Below are 24713 nucleotides of genomic sequence, written 5' to 3' on the forward strand. Positions count from 1 at the left end.
GTTCCCACCTGTGTTTGTGGGATATTGAATTTTGTATTTTGAGTTAGTGTATGTAGCACCTCTGTAGTCACGGTTCGTTGTTTGTTTCTTGTTTTGTTTTATAGTTTCACTTTAATAAATTATGTGGAACTGTAATCACGCTGCGCGTTGGTCCTTCTCTACAAACGAACGTGACAGAATATTCCACCACAACGGGACCAAGCAGCGTGCCCGGGAAGAGAAGGTATCCTGGGCTTGGGAGGAGATAAAGGAGGAGAAGACATCCTGGACTTGGGAGGAAATTATGGATGGAGACGAAAGCCTTCCGTGGAAGCAGACGCAGGGAGAGAAGGGAGGACAGCGACGACACCGGGGTTCCCGGCCACAGAGTAAGCCCAAAAGACAGCCCACATTTTTTGGGGGGGGGGGGGCACACGGGGTGGTCGGCGGAGCCGAGGTGTGAACCAGTGACAACATGGGAGGAGGTAGAGAAGTGGTCGGTCGTCCCAGGGAGAGTGTCAGAGCCCGCCTGGGAGTCAATGGAACAGTGCGAGGAGGTATACCGGAGAATGGAGTTGGCGAGGACGTACCGGACTGGGGAGGCGCACTGGAGGTCTGATGCGTGGGACCGGCAAAGCAGGCGTTTGGAGGAGCGTGTTAACAGTCCGGTGCAATCTGTGCCGGTCCCACGCTTCAGGCCTCCAGTGCGCCTCCCCAGTCCGGTATGTCATGTACCTGTTCCTCGCACTCGCCCAGATGTACGCCTCCACAGCCCAGTAAGTCCTGTGCTAGCTCCTCGCACTCGCCATGCGAAGTGTGTCATCGTTCCGGTACAATTTGTGCCGGCTCTACGCACCACGTCTCCAGTGCGCCTCCACAGCCCAGTGCGTCCTGTGCTAGCTTCTAGCACTTGCCGTGTGAGGTGTGTCATCAAACCGGTACCATTGATGCAGGCTATACGCACCAGGTCTCCGGTGCGCCTTCACAGCCCAGTACGTCCTGTTCCTTCTCCTCGCACTCGCCCGGAAGTGTGTCACCAGTCCGGTGCCACCTGTACCGGCCCCACGCATCAGGCCTCCAGTGCGCCTCCCCAGTCCAGTACGTCCTGTGCCTCCTTCCCTCACCCGCCCTGAAGTGCGTGTCACCAGTCCGGTGCCTCCTGTACCGGCCCCACGCATCAGGCCTCCAGTGCGCCTCCCCAGTCCGGTATGTCCTGTGCCTGCTCCTCGCGCTCGCCCTGAGGTGCGTGTCACCAGTCCAGGACCATCAGTGCCGGCCCCACGCACCAGGCTTCCTGCGACAATCCCCAGTCCAGAGCTTCCGGCGACAGTTCCCAATCCAGAGCTTCCGGCGACAGTTCCCAGTCCAGCGCTTCCGGCGACAGTTTCCAGTCCAGAGCTTCCGGTGACGTTTCACAGTCCGGAACCTCCTGAGACGGTCCACAGTCCGGAACCTCCTGAGACGGCCCACAGTCCGGAACCTCCTGAGACGGTCCACAGTCCGGAACCTCCTGAAACGGTCCACAGTCCGGAACCTCCTGAGACGGTCCACAGTCCGGAACCTCCTGAGACGGTCCACAGTCCGGAACCTCCTGAGACGGTCCACAGTCCGGAACCTCCTGAGACGGTCCACAGTCCGGAACCTCCTGAGACGGTCCACAGTCCGGAACCTCCTGAGACGGTCCACAGTCCGGAACCTCCTGAGACGGTCCACAGTCCGGAACCTCCTGAGACGGTCCACGGTCCGGAACCTCCTGAGACAGTCCACTGTCCGGAACCTCCTGCGACGGTCCACGGTCCAGAACCTCCAGCTCCAGTGCAGGAGCCTTCCTCTGCGCCTATTATATAGGTCCTGGATGACAGGAAGCTTGGCCCCAGTGATGTACTGGGCTTTACGCACTACCCTTTGTAGCGCCTTACGGTCAGATGCCGAGCAGTTGCCATACCAGGCGGTGATGCAACCGGTCAGGATGCTCTCAATAGTGCCGCTGTAAAACCTTTTAAGGATCTGGGGACCCATGACAAATCTTTTCAGTCTCCTGAGGGGGAATATGTTTTGTCGTGCCCTCTTCACAACTGTCTTGGTGTGTTTGGACCATGATAGTTTGTTGGTGATGTGGACACCAAGGAACTTGAAACTCTCGACCCGCTCCACGACAACCCCTTCAATGTTAATGGGGACCTGTTCGGCCCGCCTTTTCCTGTAGTCTTTAATCAGCTCCTTTGTCTTGCTCACATTGAGGGAGAGGTTGTTGTCCTGGCACCACAGTTCTCTGACCTCCTCCCTATAGGCTGTCTCATAGTTGTCAGTGATCAGGCCTACCACTGTTGTGTAGTCAGCAAACTTAATGATGGTGTTGGAGTCGTGTTTGGCCATGCAGTCGTGGGTGAACAGGGAGTACAGGAGGGGACTAAGTACACACCCCTGAGGGGCCGAAGTGTTGAGGATCAGCACGGCAGATGTGTTGTTGCCTACCCTTACCACCTGGGGGTGGCCCGTCAGGAAGTCCAAGATCCAGTTGCGGAGGGAGGTGTTTAGTCCCAGGATCCTTAGCTTAGTGATGAGCTTCGTTGGCACTATGGTGTTGAAAGCTGAGCTGTAGTCAATGAACAGCATTCTCACATAGGTGTTCCTTTTGTCCAGGTGGGAAAGGGCAGTGTGGAGTGCGATTGAGATTGCGTCATCTATGGATCTGTTGGGGCGGTATGCGAATTGGAGTGGGTCTAGGGCAGGTATTCCCAAACTGGGAATATGCACAATGCCGCCGGGGGTACGCCAAATAAAAATGTGATTCACATTTTTTAATTTTTTTTATGTTTAAATATAAAAAAATCTTCACATTTTCAAACAGTCCATTTATATTTTCCAAAGGTAGCTATACATTTGGGTGAGGTTTTTTTCTCGCCTGAGTAGCATTGTTTTACTGCCAAAAATACAATTAAACCATCTAGTGTTCTGCGAAATAACAACACAATGTAAAATACAGGTAGCCTAGTCAAATAATTAACATCCAATCACATTAACCGTTACTCTCTCGCGGGAATTCCACTAACGGTCCGTATGTAGCCAAACGTAACTGCTGCTCATTCCGTTTGCCCGCGTCCATAGAGACACATACCAGCTCTACAGGAAGTACTGATACTACCAGCAGTACTACACCTACACCTGTCGACGACACACGTTGTTTTGCTTCCACGAGCACATCCAATGCTAGCATCAGTAATTCTACATTTGTTGTTAGCCCAGCTCGCATGGACATTGACAGTTGTGAATCTGATGCAGCCGAAGAGCTCCTGCCCCCTTACACGGAAAAGCATCGAATGACAGACAGGGACGTTGGACCATCGAAGAGGCGCAAATATGATAAGAACTACATTGATTTGGGGTTCACTTATATTGGGAGTAGTGTCTTTCCTCAGCCACAGTGTGTTATAGGTGCAAAAATACTCTCACAACTCAATGAAACCTTCACTCTTGTGCAGACATTTAGAAACAAAACATTGCAATTTGAAAAATAAGCCACAGGACTTTTTGGAGCGAGAATTAAGATGACTTTCGAATAGTAAGACATGTATAAAAACAACATACCATTAATAAGAAGGGGCTAGAAGCGTCTTATATGGTGAGCTACCGAGTGGCTAGGACAGGCAAGCCCCATACTATTGTGGAGGACTAAATTATTCCTGCTGCCGCGGATATGGCTGGGACAATGCTGGGGGAAATGGTTCAAAAAACTATACAGACAATGACTTCATCAAATAACACGCATCAGTGACATGGCAGGAGATGTCTTGAAACAATTACTGCTTCGCATACAAGCCAGTGAATTCTATGCGTTACAGCTGGATGAGTCAACAGACGTGGCGAGCCTGGCACAGCTCCTGGTATATGTCCGTTACGTTTATGGGGGGTCAATTAAGGAAGACATCCTCTTCTGCAAACCACTGGAAACTAGGACAACAGGAGAGGATATTTTATAGTACTGGACAGCTTTGTGACATCAAATGAACTTTGGTGGTCAAGATGTGTTGGTATCTGTACTGATGGCGCAAAAGCCATGACATGGAGACATAGTGGAGTGGAATATGTTCCAGGATTCTTCAGATGGCATTGCGGAGTACACCACATTAGTCACTGGCTTAATCAATAAGTGCATCGATGACGTCGTCCCCACAGTGACTGTACATACCTAGTCCAACCAGACGCCATGGATTACAGGCAACATCCGCACTGAGCTAAAGGGTAGAGCTGCCACTTTCAAGGAGCGGGACTCTAACCTGGATGCTTATAAGAAATCCCGCTATACCCTCCAACGAACCATCAAACAGGCAAAGCGTCAGGATTAAGATTGAATCGTACTACACCGGCTCTGACGCTCGTCGGATGTGGCAGGGCTTGCCACGGACTACAAAGGGAAGCACAGCCGCGAGCTGCCCAGTGACACAAGCCTACCAGATTAGTTAAATTACTTCTATGCTCGCTTCGAGGCAAGCAACACTGAAGCATGCATGAGAGCACCAGCTGTTCCGGATGACTGTGTGATCATGCTCTCCGTAGCCGATGTGAGTAAGACCTTTAAACAGGTCAACATTCACAAGGCCGCAGGGGCAGATGGATTGCCAGGAAGTGTACTCCGCAGCATGCACTGACCAACTGGCAGGTGCCTAGTTAAAAAAAATAAAAAAAATAAAAAAGTGTCTTCACTGACATTTTCAACCTGTCCCTGACCGAGTCTGTAATACCAACAAGTTTCAAGCAGACCACCATAGTCCCTGTGCTCAAGAACACCAAGGTAACCTGCCTAAATGACTACCAATCTGTAGCACTCACATCTGTAGCCATGAAGTGCTTTGAAAGGCTGGTCATGGCTCACATCAACACCATTATCCCAGAAACCCTAGACTCACTCCAATTTTCTCACTCACTCTCTATTGCACTCCACACTGCCCTTTCCCACGTAGACAAAAGGAACACCTACGTGAGAATTCTATTCATTGACTACAGCTCAGCGTTCAACACCATAGTGCCCTCAAAGCTCATCACTAAGCTAAGGACCCTGGGACTAAACACCTCCCTCTGCAACTGGATCCTGGACTTCCTGATGGGCCGCACCCAGGTGGTAAGGGTAGGTAACAACACATCTGCCACGCTGATCCTCAACACTTGGGCCTCTCAGCGGTGCGTGCTCAGTCCCGTCCTGTACTCCCATGACTGCATGGCCAAGCACGACTCCAACACCATCATCAAGTTTGCCGACGACACAACAGTGGTAGGCCTGATTACCGACAACGAGGAGACAGCCTATAGGGAGGTCAGAGACCTGGCAGTGTGGTACCAGAATAACAACCTCTCCCTCAACGTGATCAAGACAAAGGAGATGATCATGGACTACAGGAAAAGGAGGGCCAAGCACGCCCCCATTCTCATCAATGGGGATGCAGTGAAGCAGGTTGAGAGCTTCAAGTTCCTTTGTATCCACATCAACAACAAACTATCATGGTTCAAACACACCAAGACAGTCGTGAAGAAGGCACGACAATGCCTATTCCCCCTCAGGAGACTGAAAAGATTTGTCATGGGTCCTCAGATTCTCAAAAAGTTCTACAGCTGCACCATTGAGAACATCCTGACTGGTGTCATCACCGCCTGGCATGGCAACTGCTTGGCCTCCGACCACAAGGCACAACAGAGGGTAGTGCGTATGGCCCAGTACATCACCGGGGCCAAGCTTCCTGCCATCCAGGACATCTATACCAGGCGGTGTCAGAGGAAGGCCCGAAAAATTGCTACCGCACAGCAAGCGGTATCGGAGCGCCGAGTCTAGGTCCAAAAGGCTTCTTAACAGCTTCTACCCAAAGCTATAAGACTCATGAACAGCTACCCGGACTATTTGCATTGCCCCCCCCCCCCCCCCCCCCCCTACACACACATGTGCCCCCACACATTGACTCTGTACCGGTAACCCCTGTATATAGCTTCACTACTTTTATTTTATTGTTGCTCTTTTATTATTTTCTTCTTTTGCTTCAGTTTATTTTTGTAAATACTTTTTTTTAACACTTATCTTTCTTAACTGCATTGTTGGTTCAGGGCTTGTAAGTAAGCATTTCACTGTAAGGTGAATTGTATTCGGTGCATGTGGCAAATACATTTTAATTTGATTTGAAATGAGTGTCTTGGATTTACATACATAATAATACGAAGTGTTCTGAGACCAGATTTGTCTATTAATTTAGATCACTGTCATATCATCAAATCAAATCAATTATTTTAGACCACTTTGAATAGGCTGAAACTATGACACCTGCTGTCTGTATGTGAAACGCCCATTTAGATAAACATACTACAGTTTTTTTCAATTGCTAACAAGCGTCAGTCAATACCACTTTTTCAAAACTCTTCACACAGTCTGCATTACCAACATGCATCTTGGCCAAACAGTTAAAACTTCTACTTGCACACAATCCCGGATCCGGGAGCACCCCCATCAGTAAAAAAGCTGACTAGCATAGCCTAGCATAGCGTCACAAGTAAATACTAGCATCTAAATATCATTAAATCACAAGTCCAAGACACCAGATGAAAGATACACATCTTGTGAATCCAGCCATCATTTCTGATTTTTAAAATGTTTTACAGGGAAGACACAATATGTAAATCTATTAGCTAACCACGATAGCAAAAGACACAACTTTTTTTTCCCACCATTTTTTTCCTGCATAGGTAGCTATCACAATTTCGACCAAATAAAGATTTAAATAGCCACTAACCAAGAAACAACTTCATCAGATGACAGTCTGATAACATATTTATTGTATAGCATATGTTTTGTTAGAAAAATGTGCATATTTCAGGTATAAATCATAGTTTACCATTGCAGCCACCATCACAACTCTCACCAAAGCAACTAGAATAACTACAGAGACCAACGTGAATTACCTAAATACTCATCATAAAACATTTCTGAAAAATACACAGCGTACAGCAAATGAAAGACAAAGATCTTGTGAATCCAGCCAATATTTCAGATTTTTTAAGTGTTTTACAGCGAAAACACAATATAGCATTATATTAGCTTACTACAATAGCCAACCACACAACAGCATTGATTCAGGCCAACAATAGCGATAACGAATAAACCAGCAAAAGATATTAATTTTTTCACTAACCTTCTCAAACTTCTTCAGATGACAGTCCTATAACATCATATTACACAATACATATAGAGTTTGTTCGAAAATGTGCATATTTAGCGGCACAAATCGTGGTTATACAATGAGAATAGTAGCCAAAATGCAAACAATATGTCGGGAGAAATCTTGGGAGAGGCACCTAATCTAATCAGTAACTAATCCTAAACTTGACTAAAAAATACAGGTTGGACAGCAAATGAAAGATACATTAGTTCTTAATGCAATCGCTGTGTTCGATTTTTAAAATTAACGTTACTACGACATACAGCGTGCGTTAAAGCGAGACCGCACCGAAATGAATGGCGGAATATGAGTTTTACATTTTTCAACAGAACAACGAATTAACATCATAAATAGTTCTTACTTTTTGATGAGCTCCCATCAGAATCTTGGGCAAGTTGTCCTTTTTCCAAAAGAATCGTTGCTCGGTTGTAGATTGTCGCCTTCAACGTTGGAATTAGCAGTAAACATTAGCCATGTGGGCCAGACGTGCCCAAGTCCCTAGAACGCAGCACAAATAAATACCCGAAAATCGCAATATACTTATATAAACTGATATAACTCGGTTTAAAATAACAACATTATGATGTCTTTAACACCTATATCGAATAAAAACAGAGCCGGATATATCTAAGTGTAACAGTATAACTTTAAACCGTCCCCTCGCCCCGACACGGGCACGAACCAGGGACCCTCTGCACACATCAACAACTGACACCCACGAAGCGTCGTTACCCATCGCTCCACAAAAGCCGCGGCCCTTGCAGAGCAAGGTGCAACACTACTTCTAGGTTTCAGAGCAAGTGACGTAACTGATTGAAACGCTAGTAGCGCGTACCCGCTAACTAGCTAGCCATTTCACATCCGTTACATAAGGGCTATAACGGGAGCTTTCTAGAACGACATCCTGAGGTCCTTTTTGCGTCATGGCGAAGAGAAGAAAGGGGGAACCCCACGTTGCCAGCCCATTTATAAGCTCTCAGTTCTGCCTAGCAACTCCATTTCAATTCTCACTATTCGCTGACATCCAGGGGAAGGCGTATGCAGTGCATCTCAACCAATAGAAGACAGGCAAATTAATAAACCGACCTCAGAACAGCCTGCAGAATTCAGCATTCTCACATCCTCATAGGAAAATTGCTCCAACTCGAGTTCTGTTTTACTCACAGATATAATTCAAACGGTTTTAGAAACTAGAGAGTGTTTTCTATCCAATAGTAATAATAATATGCATATTGTACGAGCAAGAATTGAGTACGAGGCAGTTTAATTTGGGAACGAAATTATTACAAAGTGCAAACAGCACCCCCTATTGAGAAAAGGTTACTCACCTCCAAAACTCACTCAAACCACCAAAACACTTCATACATGTCTCAAAATAAGCTCGTTCGACCAGAACACTGGCAACATTTTCACTCAGAAAACGTACATTGTCACTCATAACACACTGACCTAAAAACACTAACAGGGAGCTTTACATAAAATAACTTTTCTTTGAATTTTGAATGATTTTTCAGATAAATCAGTATTTCATTATAGAATAAGAATAACACATTTTCACTTAATTGACTGTACTAAAGTATATGTAACAAGAATGAATCAGAAATGCAGCAATTTGCTTCAACAGGCTGTATTTTTTCTATATCTTTGCATATAGTAATTTACTTGTGAAAAATAAAAAGTTGAAACCAAAAACAAATTCAGGGCTGCAATAATAATTACAAAAAAACATCAACAACATGTATAGTATAATCACTCATACTGTACAGTACTGTGAGGGTTCTAGTTCTCCCTCGCTCCTGCATTTGGCCACAAGTTCTCATCAACATCACATCTTATGTCTTCTCTGGCGATGCATCTTGGAAAGTATCCTCTGGAATGTCTAATCCAACCCTGGCAGTCTTCAGGAGAAGTGTCTCCACACCTCGCATTCATGGCATCCAGTAAGGACATCTGGTCATCTGGATGGTGGTCATAAACCTTCCACCTCCACGCAGAGAAAAACTCCTCTATGTGGTTTAGGACGGGGGAGTACGGAGGCAGGAATAGTACTGACATCCTGGAATGTGCAGCAAACCAGTCTGCAGCAGAGTGGTGGAACTCCACATTATCCCACACAGCAACGAAGGTAGGGGTGTTTCTTGCCCCTCTCTCCTCCGCTGGCACAAGTCGATTGTGCAGGTCATCCAGAAAATAAATGAGCCACTCTGTATTGTAGGGGCCAATGAGTGGTTTGTGTAACAGCAAACCATCATTGGACAGTGCCGCACACATTGTGATGTTAGCTCTTCTCTGGCCTGGGACATCCACGGTTGCTCTCTGTCCAATCACATTTCTTCCCCTGCGGAGTGTTTTTGCCAGGTTGAATCCAACTTCATCCATAAAAATGAATGTATGTACATTTTGCCTGGCTTCCATCGCCATTACTCTCTAAAATCCAGTAAATCCAGTTTTACAGTACTTTACATTATGCATAGCTGTGTATGTACCCTGTTTGGTTATTGAACAGACATCTTACCTGGATATATTGATACCGGAGTTCTTTCACAGGTTCACCGTTTCTCTGAAAGGGTTCAGTGTACAACTGCTTCATCCTTATTTTATGTTACTCTGGGACTCTGGCAATTGTCGTTGTGCTGACCGTATTCACATTCTCAAAAGTGATATTTGTCTGCCAGCACTCTGTCCCGAATTTTCCATAGTTTTATTGCATTGTTGCCAATTACCATGTCAACAATGGCAATTTCCTGCGCATCTGATAATATTCTGCCTCTCCCTCCTGTGGTAGACAACCTTTGGATCCTACTGAAAAACACAAAACAATCAATATATGTCAAAATCTCAGGACATGTAAAAATGTGAACATACTCTATTGTACTGTAATACGTACTTCAATTATCATTGAAGGATGCACATCTCACCTGTTGTTTTGCCGGAAAATTCGTACTATTGATGCAACTGTTGAACGCTGCAGATTTGGTTGCACCCTTAAACCAGCTTCTCTCAAAGAGAGACCATGGTCAATAATTGTGGCCCTTATCTCATCAGAGACCACCACTCTTGGTCTTCCTCTCCTTTGTCCTCCACGCATTCCCTCTCCCTGCCACTCTTCTCTCCCCACCAAGCTGTCTTCCTCTCCTTTGTCCTCCACGCATTCTCCCTCTCCCTGTCACTCTTCTCTCCCCACCAAGCTGTCTTCCTCTCCTTTGTCCTCCACGCATTCTCCCTCTCCCTGCCACTCTTCTTTCCCCACCAAGCTGTCTTCCTCTCCTTTGTCCTCCATGCATTCTCCCTCTCCCTGTCACTCTTCTCTCCCCACCAAGCTGTCTTCCTCTCCTTTGTCCTCCATGCATTCTCCCTCTCCCTGTCACTCTTCTCTCCCCACCAAGCTGTCTTCCTCTCCTTTGTCCTCCATGCATTCTCCCTCTCCCTGCCACTCTTCTCTCCCCACCAAGCTGTCTTCCTCTCCTTTGTCCTCCATGCATTCTCCCTCTCCCTGTCACTCTTCTCTCCCCACCAAGCTGTCTTCCTCTCCTTTGTCCTCCACGCATTCTCCCTCTCCCTGTCACTCTTCTCTCCCCACCAAGCTGTCTTCCTCTCCGTTGTCCTCCACACATTCTCCCTCTCCCTGCCACTCTTCTCTCCCCACCAAGCTGTCTTCCTCTCCGTTGTCCTCCACACATTCTCCCTCTCCCTGCCACTCTTCTTTCCCCACCAAGCTGTCTTCCTTGATCCATGTTTCCAAACTAAATCATTCCAAAGCCTTCCTCTTTTGTCTGTTTGGTAAGGAGACTAAAAACAGGACACTTGGGTATGCTTTCAGCTGAAATTGCAATCAGCTGTGTTTGAAATGATAAAATATGTTCTATATGTTTCAATCTGGTTACTGCAGAAATGCACGACATTTGCCATCATTCTGTTTTGAATGTGTTTTCAACAGTTTTGGCATTTGAAAATATGTGCTGCACATATATAGTTTTGCAGGTGGTGGAGTATGAATGAGAACAGAGTTCATGGATTTCAGAGAGAATGTGGTCATTGAATGCATTGTGTGTGAAAGCAATTGAAAAATGTTCAGTTTGGTCCACATACACTTCTGTTTCACTGACTGTGTGAAGAGTTTTGACAATGTGACTTCAGTTTTGACCAATGCATGTTAGCAATTGAAAAAAAAAACCTGTAATATCATATTAATCCCTATATATAGAAATCATATTACCAAAGGTCACCCATGTTCCCGACCCAAACCCTTTCAACAGAAAACAAGATAGTGTACTATAACACGAAAAATACTACATTCCCAAATCTGAAAAACTCATTGTAGATTCCCAACTGAATACAACCTGAAAAAATCATTGTAGATTCCCAACTGAATACAACCTGAAAAAATCATTGTAGATTCCCAACTGAATACAACCTGAAAAAATCATTGTAGATTCCCAACCTGAATACAACCTGAAAAAATCATTGTAGATTCTCAACCTGAATACAACCTGAAAAAATCATTGTAGATTCTCAACCTGAATACAACCTGAAAAAATCATTGTAGATTCCCAACCTGAATACAACCTGAAAAACTAATAGTAAAGTCCCAACTTGAACCATCTACCAAGCGCAGTGGGAAACATGGGAGAACAGTGATTGTATGTTGTTGTGCACAGCGGTGCAACAATAGATATATAGTTATACCCTAGTTCTATCCTCTAGCTAACACATGACCACACAACAGGTCATAACCTGGGATCAGAGCAGCACCAGCATCACTCTATCTGCAGCTCTGCACCCTGATGCCATCGAATGACTATCAATGGAGCCAAATGCCTGAGACTGAGCCATCTCCCTCCAATCTGTGTACCGGCCACGGCCACGCTATATTACCCAACCCCATGAGGGCCCAGGCTATTTGTACCAGTCAGAATGACCAATGACAAAATACTTCTGGCCCAAGACACTGTATTGAGATTCTAGCAGGAGAGAGTGAAAGGAAACAGCCTGCAGGTCCAGGAAGACAGCGAGGTAGATAGAATTTATTACGCCCATTGGCCTCACTAATTCAATTTAGGTAGAATAAGTTTATTCTTTAGAAACAATCTCATCTCAAGCCACTAAGGGCAGTGTGCCAAGTGTACAGCAGGCTCTGCTTTGAGACATGACATCTCCCCAACTCATCTTTCCCCACTACTATGACAGATGATACAGCATGGGTTGTTCATAAAAAAACTGTTTATTCAAAAACAAATATAAATACATGGTTTAAATTCTTTATCAACCACATTAAGCATTTTTAAAACAAGCACACAATATTTTTCCAAAGTAAACAAACAAAAAGCAAACAGACAGAGAATCAGTAGGAAGGCAAAGGCTGGTGGGGGATGGATGTTTATCACGTTACGCTTGATGGTTTCCATCAAGGCTGAAAATGCCTTTTTCACACTTAACAGTTTCCCGTGTGTTTCAAGAATGGTCCACCACCCAAAGAACATCCAGCCAACATGGCACAACTGTGGGAAGCATTGGAGTCAGCATGGTCCAGCATCCCTGTGGAAAGCTTGACACCTTGTAGAGTCCATGCCCTGACGATTTGAGGCTGTTCTGAGGGTTAAAGGGGGTGAAACTCAAAGCACCAGATCTCAGCACTCAGAACCAATTGTCTTTCTACACTACTGGATTTGTCCCATTTATGTACCAGTCTGTTATAAGAGACATGGGGCTGTTCCAGAGTGAAGGTCAGTGGGTTCTAGCAGAAAAGAAGCCAAGAGATGTGCAGATTGTCTATAAACAACAATGAACGTTGCACCTCAAGTCTGAAATAAATTAATTTAGCCTTTTAACCATCCACACAGACTTAGCTTTCAATACATCGTCAAATTCTAACCATGCCTTATGACAAAGCAAGGATAAGGGTTTCATATTTGATAGCTAGCTCTGACTGCCACTGCTTTAAGATTACCCACAGCCTTGTATTGAGGGGGAAAACAAGGTTATTTCTCTCTCATTGCTGATGCAGAGATTTTATAGGTCAGACTATATGATGACGTCAGGGAGATCACAGCCCAGGGAGGGCACATACTGTACGGATCAATTTCTCAACTGGAGCAGCTGCACTCCTCTCCCATATCCACACCCAGAGCATGGATCTAACTACCACAATCTCTTCCGTAGCTGTTCAGAGTAAGAGAATGTCACTGCTTCTGTAAATAGGTAAATATGTCCATATGGATACTATAGAGAGAAAAATGATCTCACTTGGCTAAAGATCATATCCAATTTTCTAAGAATTGTGAAATGTGCCAGCCATCAGCTGAACTGTCCCCGAGGGACACCTAAAATGATTCTATCCAACCTGAATGGACATATTGCCTCAAAATGAGTCACTGTGTGTTCCACATAGTTCATATTATGACTAGTCAATATTCATGGTCACATGAATTCTGTCTTTGACAAGGATAATTATGCTGGCTAACATACTGTAGGGACAGGCCATTCTCACCATTAGAACACTCCTGTATATGGGTGGCTGTAGTTCAAATTGATAAAGCAAGATGCATCTCATTTTAAAAATATGTTTTAATACTAATATCATTAAAGTTCTCAAGTGAATCACCCGATACCTAATTTTGACAAAATAAAACAACCTTTAAATATTGTCCCAGAAAAAAAGTTATGACGAAATAAACTTTGGGCATCAGTATAAAACAGTCTGCCATGAATGTGCCATAAAACATCACATAAATAAAATGCATCAAAGCACACAAAACCAATTTCATTATGTTCTGTGTTATGTGTAAACAGATCAGAATAGATCATAAACAGATCTTGTTGTTCTGTTTGTTAATTGTGTTGAAAATACATTTCTGTGATGAGTCTGTGTTGGCTGTCTGGGGCGGGGGGTGATACATTCAAAACCTAGGTATCAACAGACAGCATCCAGCACAATGACAATGAAAAATAATTAGAAATGAGCCATCCTGACTCTCACAGACAAACAATATGCTTTTCAATTTCAAGTATTCTGCAATTCAAAAACTCCTATTATAATGCTGCAATGGCTCCTAGATTCCAATCTGTGTAGAGCTCTGGGAAGAAACAGAACTGTGAGAGTGAGACATGTGTACGTGCATAAGCCTGTATGTATTCAGACACCCACACAAAACACAGTTGGCGGAGAGAATTGTGTCTGATTCAGAGTGAGCTAATTCACTCAGTCACTCTCTGTCCCCTGTCAGTCAGCTCCTCCAGGGACCAACTCTACAGTCACTCTCTGTCCCCTGTCACAGTCAGCTCCTCTAGGGGCCAACTCAACAGTCACTCTCTGTCCCCCGTCACAGTCAGCTCCTCTAGGGGCCAACTCAACAGTCACTCTCTGTCCCCTGTCACAGTCAGCTCCTCTAGGGGCCAACTCAACATCTGGATGCGTCTCTCTCCTCCTTCACAGCTGCTTTCAAGTCTCTCTCCACGGCCTGAGAACATCCGCTCAGGCCGCTCCTTCATCCAACGTGCACTCATGATATATGCACTCTCATTGAATTTAAAATTAGTAATTTGGCTAACAGAGTATTTGGTGCATGCCATGGGAAGTGAAGCACACAATTTCAATGACTGCAATTTGCTATCCGGATTTCCTATTAACCAATGAATCGCGCCCTTGGCTTGCTTACCCCCTATTGTTAATTCCCCCAAACAATTCATTTACTTCCATGTTTCAATGTGGAAACGGAAAGCGTGAGTAATCCTCTGGGAGGTTTATTTATGGAAAGAGGGGAGACATAATCTTCTAATCCCCTGTAATGTAGTAATATTCTCTCTAAACTTATCAAAACCAACTTTCCCAGTGGAATTCACCCATCCCTCTGTAAGAACAACAGAAAGGAACCTGCCAAATAGGAATAATCTGCATTGCTTTAGTTCCATTCTATTCTGAATATTGTCACATCAATGCAGTCAGGATGTCTTCCTGACTGTGGAATTTGCACTTTTTTGACTATTCCGTTGGTCCTGAATTGAAATATCCACCTACGCAGTACACCTAACTAACTTGCCCAATGTCTGTGAATAGGAAGAGGATCTATTGGATGTCTAACGGTGAAACTGAAGCAGGAGGTGACGTGATTGGCTGAAGGAACTCGGAGGTGAAGACAGCCTCTGCGTACTCCTCACAGACGTCCTGGAACTCTGCTGCTACGTCAGCCAGGGCCTCGGACATAAGCTCCTCTGACAGACTGGGAGCAGAAGGAAAATTAGAGAAAGAAACATGTCAGGAGTCCCTGAACCAAACAAAAATATAAAGTTGTATATGAAGCTGAAAAGCCATTCTGCTTACCAAAAAAACCCATGTAACAAAATACAAGTTTGTTCTTGCTTAGTCTTTCAAATCAGACAGAGGGAGGGAGCACACATCAGGGACCTCACCACACACTGACTGGTATGGGCAGCTTATTACCAACATCTGACAGATAGACAGGTTACTCTGATGAGTGAGAATAGCAGGCTAATTGACATGGCATTTCCCCCCATCTTTCCCTTGATACTGGAGTAATTGGACTGGTCCCTGTGAAACAACCTCCCTCCCCCAACAAATGAAGAATAGTTCAGATGCATAGCTCAAGAGGATGGCATATGATTGTCATCTCTCTCTCTCCTGTCATCGCTCTCTCTCATGTCATTGCTCTCATCTCTCTCTCTCTAAAAGTAACGAGGCAACAATAATAGTTGTCCCTCGGCTGGCAGGGTTGATTTTCTTCGCTCACTTTTTTTGCAGCAATTCACACTCCCTCACACGTATATGGTGAGAGGAGAGAGGCATCTCCAAATGCCAGACCTGAGTATCTCTCCTTTGGTAACGTTAAGAAAAATTGCCAGATAATTCAATTATATCTGCTTCTCTTTAAAATGCCTGAATATAATGTGTTTCTGATCTATCACACTCTAATGCATTCAGTATACTCATAGAGACAAGTGGGATTCTCTGCATTGCACCAACTTAAGAATTATTTTAAATATGCAAATGTGTGGGTGGGCTAGAATAACAACTGTGAACACCAGAGACCAGATCCTGTAGCGCAGTATGCTAAACCATGCAGACACATGCACCCCACAACTAGTCAAACACTGGGCCTAATGTTTGAATAAGCAAAGAGCACAATGTTTGTGGAAGAGTTGTGTAGCCAGGTGAATAATCCATCCTCCTACACACAGTGTCATTCATAACTGGCTGGCAAATAAGACAAATCTGTCGAGATGGCTCAGGGGACAACAAACCCAAGCAGCAAAATGTACATTTGAGAAAGTGAAACATTGAAAAGTACTATAGTTGTGCCTGTACTGCTAGGCTGCATCCCAAATGGAATTAGTAAAACTGTACCCATAGGTCCCTGATCAAAAGTAGTGCCGTTTCACCTGTCTGCAATGGCCCAGGGGTTGAAGCTGCCCACAGCCTCGTGGGCTACCAGGCGGAGGTAGGCTTCGTGGTCCTGTCTGTATTGCTGAATATTCCTCTGCATGCTGGCTGGCACAGAGAGCCGCGTCCCGTCTCCCCACCTCTCCCCTGGGGCTGGGAAGGTGCTGCTGCCGCCAGGTTGACCTGGGGAGACCTCCTCCCTGATGCTGCCCTCAAACAGGACACTGTGGCTGTAGAGAGATGGAGAGACAGACAGGGTGTTCAGACTGGAGAGAGAGAGAGAGACAGACAGGGTGTTCAGACTGGAGAGAGAGACAGAGACAGAGAGAGAGAGAGAGAGACAGAGAATGCTCAGGATGTAGAAAGACAGAAACAGACAGACAGACAGGATGCTCAGGCTGAATACCAGACTGATGGAGCTTCACACCGTCTTTTCATTACATTGTCCTCATCTCCATTCAGTCTGATTCAATTGGGTACATCTGTCAATGGAAGTGGAATAGCAGCAGCCTGGAATAGAACTGCTATTCATCGAGGTAGGGGCCGGAGCCAATTGCCATATTGAGAGGCGCCCGAGTCAATTGGAAGAGGAAGGAGGCCCTTGGTAACCGAATAACCTCTTCATAGAGTCATGCCCTCACTGTGGTCCCGAAGAGGCACACACCCAGAGAGGAGGTTGAGAGGGGTGTGATGCTACGTCCTAAGGTCTGTGTGCTCCACTCACATCCCTCACCCCCACACTTCCCTGAGGGGCTCAGGTGGGCAATGTCAAGGCCAGGGTTGTAATATTTTTTTCTGTGAGCAAATCAGTCCAGCTCTGGCAACAGCACTCTGGCTGTTACTATATTTAGAGACAGATGCAGCAGTTCCACGAGCAAAATGTCTCTATAATGTTCTCCCCACACACCAACCCAGGTCCAGTCCAGTCCCATCCCTGGCTGTTTGCTCCTGCTGTTCTTGGTGTCTGCACAACATGAGGCCAGGCTGTGGGCACACAGACACACAGGGAGAAGTGCCAGGGTGGGTAATTCACTGCTAGCCCAACCAATTCACTTCATCCCTGGACTACACACAGGGCCCATTTATGCTCTTGGGTCATTTAAGGGTCACTGTGGCGATCATTTCCCTTTTCCCCTGCTGCAAGGTTTCCTTTATGTCCACGAAAAAAAGAATAACACATTTAGATTAAAAGCAGTGTGAAGGCTCCCAAGCATTATGTGCAACTCTAAGAGTGTGGGAATGAGGGCACCAGCCTGCCGGCACAGCCAGGAAACACAAATTCAAATGGCAGCACATTTTCACGAAAGAGAAGATTAATTCTGCATATTTATCATTGAGTGATTTTCACCTTGGTGGGTAAGAGCATGGTAAGACGATGTGAATGTTAACATTTCCAGTAAAATATACAAGCTGCACTACTCTTTCTCCTGGCTCTACAAGCATGCTTAGAAAGTTAGGAGATAATGAGGACACACTCACTGACATGTTGATCGTCAGTGGTGAATATTTTGCAGTCTGTTCACTGTTGTGAATGGGCAGCAGTTGCTGACAGAGGGAGAGGGTAGCTGCAGTCTGTTTATAGCCTGACAAACCCAGCCCTCTCACATCCACCTACTACAGAAAAGCAGAGTGGGAAAAAACACAAACAACTCAAACTGATGAGCAGCCTGAGCCATAAATTCCCACAGCGAAGTGTGTGAAATTGTCTTCAAATATCTTACGTTTTCTCATTCTTCTCCAACAACTCCAGAAGTCTATCGCCAAGGAAACAGAGAAAGTGGCAAAACACCAGCTCCATATTTGATATATCAAACAGGAAGCAGACTGAGCTGAGCGCACGAGAGAGAGTGAAATAACGAGAAAGAGAGAGACCCAAATCTGTTTTCAGAGATAGTGGGGGGTGATTCAGGGGAAGATTCTGGCTACAGCTCTACTGCTAGAGAAATGGTGCTTAGGTTCTGAGAGCAGAGGGAGAAATCAATGCATTAAGAAAACAGGTGGATAGAGAAAACAGTGCAGAGAAAAGGAGGTGAATCATTACAATGTGGTAGCAACTTTTATTTTCTTTCTGCCTACACAACAATAACAGATGGTTCTACCTATCAGGGCCAATCGCAGAGACAGGGGCGGTGTTGGAGTTTCTTGGGAGCTAGAGGTTGATTAGATGGGCGGGTAACAGCCATCACCGCACCAAATCTACTGAGATGCTCGTCTCCTGTAACAAGTTTACGGCTTAGAAGAGATTGTTCTGAGAGAACAGTACAAGAGAGTGATAGTTTGAGAGAAAGAGGAACACACCAGGGACAAAAGTATGGCTCTCCAACCCTGTTCCTGGAGAGATACCGTCCTGTAGGTTTTCACTCCAACCCTAATCTAGCACACCTGATTCTAATAATAAGCTGGTTGATAAACTGAATCAAGTTAGTTACAACTGGGGTTGGAGCGAAAACATACAGGAGGGTAGCTCTCCAGGAACAGGGTCAGAAAGCCCTGGACAAAAGACTGGAGAGAACAGAAAAAAATCAGTCTTTAGATAGTATGGAGCAACAGCAGACCAGTCTTTAATCTGACTATTGATTTGTTTGTCTTGGTGGTGGTGGTGGAGCTGTGAGCTGTGGTCAGCCAGCGAGGGACAGTCTCTTTCCACTAGGTCTTCTCACCATGGAGACCTCTTTTCCTCCGCTCCAATGATGCATGACCCCCCCACTCCCACTCCGCTGCTCTCACCAGACGCATACTGAAGAGTAGATTCTCTACCCACCCATCTCCATCATAAATCTCCCATCAACTCCATCATAACCACCCATCATCTCCATCATAACCACTCATAATCATCTCCATCATCATCACCCATCATAATCACCCATCATCTCCAGCACAATCACCCATCATCTCCAGCACAATCACCCATCATCTCCAGCACAATCACCCATCATCTCCAGCACAATCACCCATCATCTCCAGCACAATCACCCATCATCTCCAGCACAATCACCCATCATCTCCAGCACAATCACCCATCATCTCCAGCACAATCACCCATCTTCTCCAAAATAAATCACTCACCCCAATTCAACCCAGGTCACAGAGAGAGATAAGGATCTACAGCATCTTATGGAGTATAGATACAAGTCGGAAGTTTACATACAGCTTAGCCAAACTCAGTTTTCACAATTCCTGACATTTAATCCTCGTAAAAATTCCTTGTCTTAGGTCAGTTAGGATCACCACTTGATTTTAAGAATGTGAAATGTCAGAATAATAGTAGAGAGAATGATTTATTTCAGCTTTTATTTCTTTCATCACATTCCCAGTGGTTCAGAAGTTTACATACACTCGATTAGTATTTGGTAGCATTGACTTTAAATTTTTTAACTTGGGTCAAACGTTTTAGGTAGCCTTCCACAAGCTTCCCACAATAAGTTGGGTGAATGTTGGCGTATTCCTCCTGACAGAGCTGGTGTAACTGAGTCAGGTTTGTAGGACTCCTTGCTCGCACACACTTTTTCAGTTCTGCCCACACATTTTCTATGGGACTGAGGTCAGGGCTTTGTGATGGCCACTCCAATACCTTGACTTTTTGTCCTTAAGCCATTTTGCCACAGCTTTGGAAGTATGCTTGGGGTCATTGTCCATTTGGAAGACCCATTTGCGACCAAGTTTTAACTTCCTGACTGATGTCTTGAGATGTTACTTTAATATATCCACATCATTTTCCTCCCTCATGATGCCATCTATTTTGTGAAGTGCACCAATCCCTCCTGCAGCAAAGCACCCTCACAACATGATGCTGCCACCCCCGTGCTTCACGGTTGGGATGGTGTTCTTCGGCTTGCAAGCCTCCCCCTTTTTCCCCCAAACATAACGATGATCATTATGGCCAAACAGTTCTATTTTCGTTTCATCAGACCAGAGGACATTTCTCCAAAAAGTACGATCTTTGTCCCCAAACCGTAGTCTGGCTTTTTTATGGCGGTTATGAAGCAGTGGCTTCTTCCTTGCTGAGCGGCCTTTCAGGTTACGTCGATATAGGACTCGTTTTTACTGTGGATATAGATACTTTTGTACCTGTTTCCTCCAGCATTTTCCCAAGTTCCTTTGCTATCGTTCTGGGATTGATTTGCACTTTTCGCACCAAAGTACGTTCATCTCTAGGAGACAGAACGCGTCTCCTTCCTGAGAGGTATGACGGCTGTGTGGTCCCATGGTGTTTATACTTGCGTACTATTGTTTGTACAGATGAACGTGGTACCTTCAGGCGTTTGGAAATTGCTCCCAAGGATGAACCAGACTTGTGGACGGCCGCAATTTTTTTTCTGAGGTCTGTTAATTAATTTATTTATTTCACCTTTATTTAACCAGGTAGGCAAGTTGAGAACAAGTTCTCATTTACAATTGCGACCTGGCCAAGATAAAGCAAAGCAGTTCGACACATACAACAACACAGAGTTACACATGGAGTAAAACAAACATACAGTCAATAATACAGTAGAAAAATAAGTCTATATACAATGTGAGCAAGTGAGGTGAGATAAGGGAGGTAAAGGCAAAAAAAGGCCATGGTGGCGAAGTAAATACAATATAGCAAGTAAAACACTGGAATGGTTGATTTGCAGTGGAAGAATGTGCAAAGTAGAGATAGAAATAATGGGGTGCAAAGGAGCAAAATAAATAAATAAAGTAGGGAAAGAGGGAGTTGTTTGGGCTAAATTATAGATGGGCTATGTACAGGTGCAGTAATCTATGAGCTGCTCTGACAGCTGGTGCTTAAAGCTAGTAAGGGAGATAAGTGTTTCCAGTTTCAGAGATTTTTGTAGTTCGTTCCAGTCATTGGCAGCAGAGAACTGGAAGGAGAGGCGGCCAAAGGAAGAATTGGTTTTGGGGGTGACCAGAGAGATATACCTGCTGGAGCGCGTGCTACAGGTGGGTGCTGCTATGGTGACCAGCGAGCTGAGATAAGGGGGGACTTTACCTAGCAGGGTCTTGTAGATGACCTGGAGCCAGTGGGTTTGGCGACGAGTATGAAGCGAGGGCCAGCCAACGAGAGTGTACAGGTCGCAGTGGTGGGTAGTATATGGGGCTTTGGTGACAAAACGGATGGCACTGTGATAGACTGCATCCAATTTATTGAGTAGGGTATTTTGTAAATGACATCACCGAAGTCGAGGATTGGTAGGATGGTCAGTTTTACAAGGGTATGTTTGGCAGCATGAGTGAAGGATGCTTTGTTGCGGAATAGGAAGCCAATTCTAGATTTAACTTTGGATTGGAGATGTTTGATGTGAGTCTGGAAGGAGAGTTTACAGTCTAACCAGACACCTAGGTATTTGTAGGTGTCCACATATTCTAAGTCAGAGCCGTCCAGAGTAGTGATGTTGGACAGGCGGGCAGGTGCAGGCAGCGATCGGTTGAAGAGCATGCATTTAGTTTTACTTGTATTTAAGAGCAATTGGAGGCCACGGAAGGAGAGTTGTATGGCATTGAAGCTCGCCTGGAGGGTTGTTAACACAGTGTCCAAAGAAGGGCCAGAAGTATACAGAATGGTGTCGTCTGCGTAGAGGTGGATCAGAGACTGCAGCAAGAGCGACATCATTGATGTATACAGAGAAGAGAGTCGGTACAAGAATTGAACCCTGTGGCACCCCCATAGAGACTGCCAGAGGCCCGGTCTTGGCTGATTTCTTTTGATTTTCCCATGATGTCAAGCAAAGAGGCACTGAGTTTGAAGGTAGGCCTTGAAATACATCCACAGGTACACCTTCAATTGACTCAAACTATGTAAATTAGCCTATCATAAGCTTCTAAAGCCATGACATAATTTTCTGGAATTTTCCAAGCTGTTTAAAAGGCACAGTCAACGTAGTGTATGTAAACTTCTAACCCAGTGGAATTATGATACAGTGAATTATAAGTGAAATAATCTGTCGGTAAACAATTGTTGGAAAAATGACTTGTGTCATGCACAAAGTAGATGTCCTAACCGACTTGCCAAAACTATAGTTTGTTAATAAGAATTTGTGGAGTGGTTGCAAAACGAGTTTTAATGACTCCAACATAAGTGTATGTACACTTCTGACTTCAACTGTACTCTAGTCTAATGTCTGTTGAAATATTAGAATTACAGGCAATGCATTTGGACTGAGGACTGAGTGTTTCTCAGGATGAAGTAGCTCCATTAAAGCTCTAGACTATAGCAGCTAATTCAATCTTTATGATGAACTATTAGTCTAGGCTCAATAGCTAAGTGGTTCATTGGAGTGAAAGGGGGCTACATATTTGTAAATTAGCCATAGCTAATTATATTTTTTCCTCATCATCAATTATAACCACATTTTCTAAGGAGAGCTTTGGGCAAATGATACCTCAACAGAAGTGTACATTTGTCGGTAAGATGACTTTATAAGAGGATGTTATAACACATATATACATACACATGAATGATTGGAAATGGTGGAAAGATATGAATTCAACATCTGCCACACAAAGACTGAATATTGGGGAGTGTAGGCTTTTTGTCTTAGGGGATCTCAATGCAGCACAACAGGCTTTGTACCTACCCCAAATGAAAGTGACACTTGTCAATGACAAATGACAAAACACCTGAAGAAAAGGGAATGGGGGAGCAAAGAGTTCCTACGAATTCCATAAAAAATCAGATGACAGTTGTTTGAACATTGTGTTCTATAACAACATTGTGTTCTATTCTCAACATCCAGGAGAAAAAATAACCAATAACAGCCTTTGAGCTCCTCGATGACAAACAATAGAATCAAATCATTTAAGAGTGATAGGCATACTGAATGATGTGTGCACTGCTTTCTACGCTATGACATATGCTTATGCATCCAATCCCTGTTGTGTGTGTGTTTGTGTTGTCTGCAGTAGAGGGGCCTGCTGACTCCCTGTGCTGAGCAGTGTTTGGTTGTAATCACAGGCACACACACTCACATATTAAGCTCCCAACACTAAATCGGCAGCTGTGCCCACTCACCGCTTCCCAAACACACAGCAGTAATCACCAGTTTCATACATTCTACACTACAACAACTGTCCCCACACACACACACACACACACACACACACACACACACACACACACACACACACACACACACACACACACACACACACACACACACACATACACATACACATACACACACACACTAGCTACCACTATCCATTCCTTATAGAATCACTAGCCCCCTCTAGTGACTGTCTGACATACTAAAGGGGTTTGCTCCCCAGCGACTTAAACTTCGTGTAAATCGTCCTGTGGTGGACAACCCTATAAAAAGTGTGAGAACAGAATTTCATGAACATAATGATACCAATAACTCTCTCTCTCCCTTTAGATGTATCCTCAGTTGACCTATTTTCCACTAACAATCCATTATGCAGAAACCTGAAGAAGTTTGTACTTCATCACAACAAGTATGCATGAGTAGTAAATTGGGCATAGTTTAACTGAGCAATTTAGCTGTGTCCAGAACCTACCTAGAGCTCTCTTCACTGTATTGTACAACGGCCCAGACCTCCACTCCACCTCTGTCTGATGTGGTCCCAAAGGGAACTATTTTATTTTAATTAACCTTTTTTTAATTCAAGGAAGTCCCATTGAGGTCAGAAGACCTCTTTTACAAGGGAGACCTGGCCAAATGAATGAATGACGTAGAGAAGCATAAGGACAGCCACAGAAAAAGAACCAGAACTTAGATTAGGCATTACATCAACCAGTTATGTACCATCATCTGGTCCATCATTTATTTTCAATAAATCAAGTCTACTGATTGCCTTTTGCCTGGCATCAAAGTGAGCATTATCATATGGTGGATAGGCTATATTTCAATCTCCACAATTTCAGTGGAGCAACTTCCCGGAGTTGGGAATGTAATAAGAATAATCAAATGAGAACAATACAACACTAGACATGGGAATCATCTTCATTTTGAAGCTAGGAGCTACACTGTGGTAATAGATTTAGCCTGTGCTCCTGCTCATATCTTCTGATCTGAGGAGGGAGGGCTGGTTGAACAGTCAGAAAGCAATCTGAGAAATGTCATTCCCATATGAGCCATCCAACAGGCAATAGTGTGCTGTAATTACCAGAAGGGCTTCACTTACTGAATAATAATCACCTCCGG

At 44.7% G+C, this 24713-nt stretch overlaps 1 protein-coding gene across 1 annotated transcript in view; it reads right to left on the reverse strand.

Moving 5' to 3' along the window:
- Positions 1–12377: 12377 nt before the first annotated feature.
- Positions 12378–24713, reverse strand: part of LOC120029044 (protein moonraker-like) — a 28079-nt gene continuing 15743 nt past the window's right edge. Inside the window, exons 16-17 of the mRNA XM_038974335.1 lie at positions 16569–16799; positions 12378–15391 (exon numbers count right to left, since the gene is read on the reverse strand). Coding sequence (XP_038830263.1) covers positions 15238–15391; positions 16569–16799 — 385 coding nt within the window. The 3' untranslated portion in view covers positions 12378–15237. The remainder of the gene's footprint in view (positions 15392–16568; positions 16800–24713) is intronic.

The sequence above is a fragment of the Salvelinus namaycush genome, chromosome 34 (genome assembly GCF_016432855.1).
Source record: "Salvelinus namaycush isolate Seneca chromosome 34, SaNama_1.0, whole genome shotgun sequence".
NCBI lineage: Eukaryota > Metazoa > Chordata > Actinopteri > Salmoniformes > Salmonidae > Salvelinus > Salvelinus namaycush.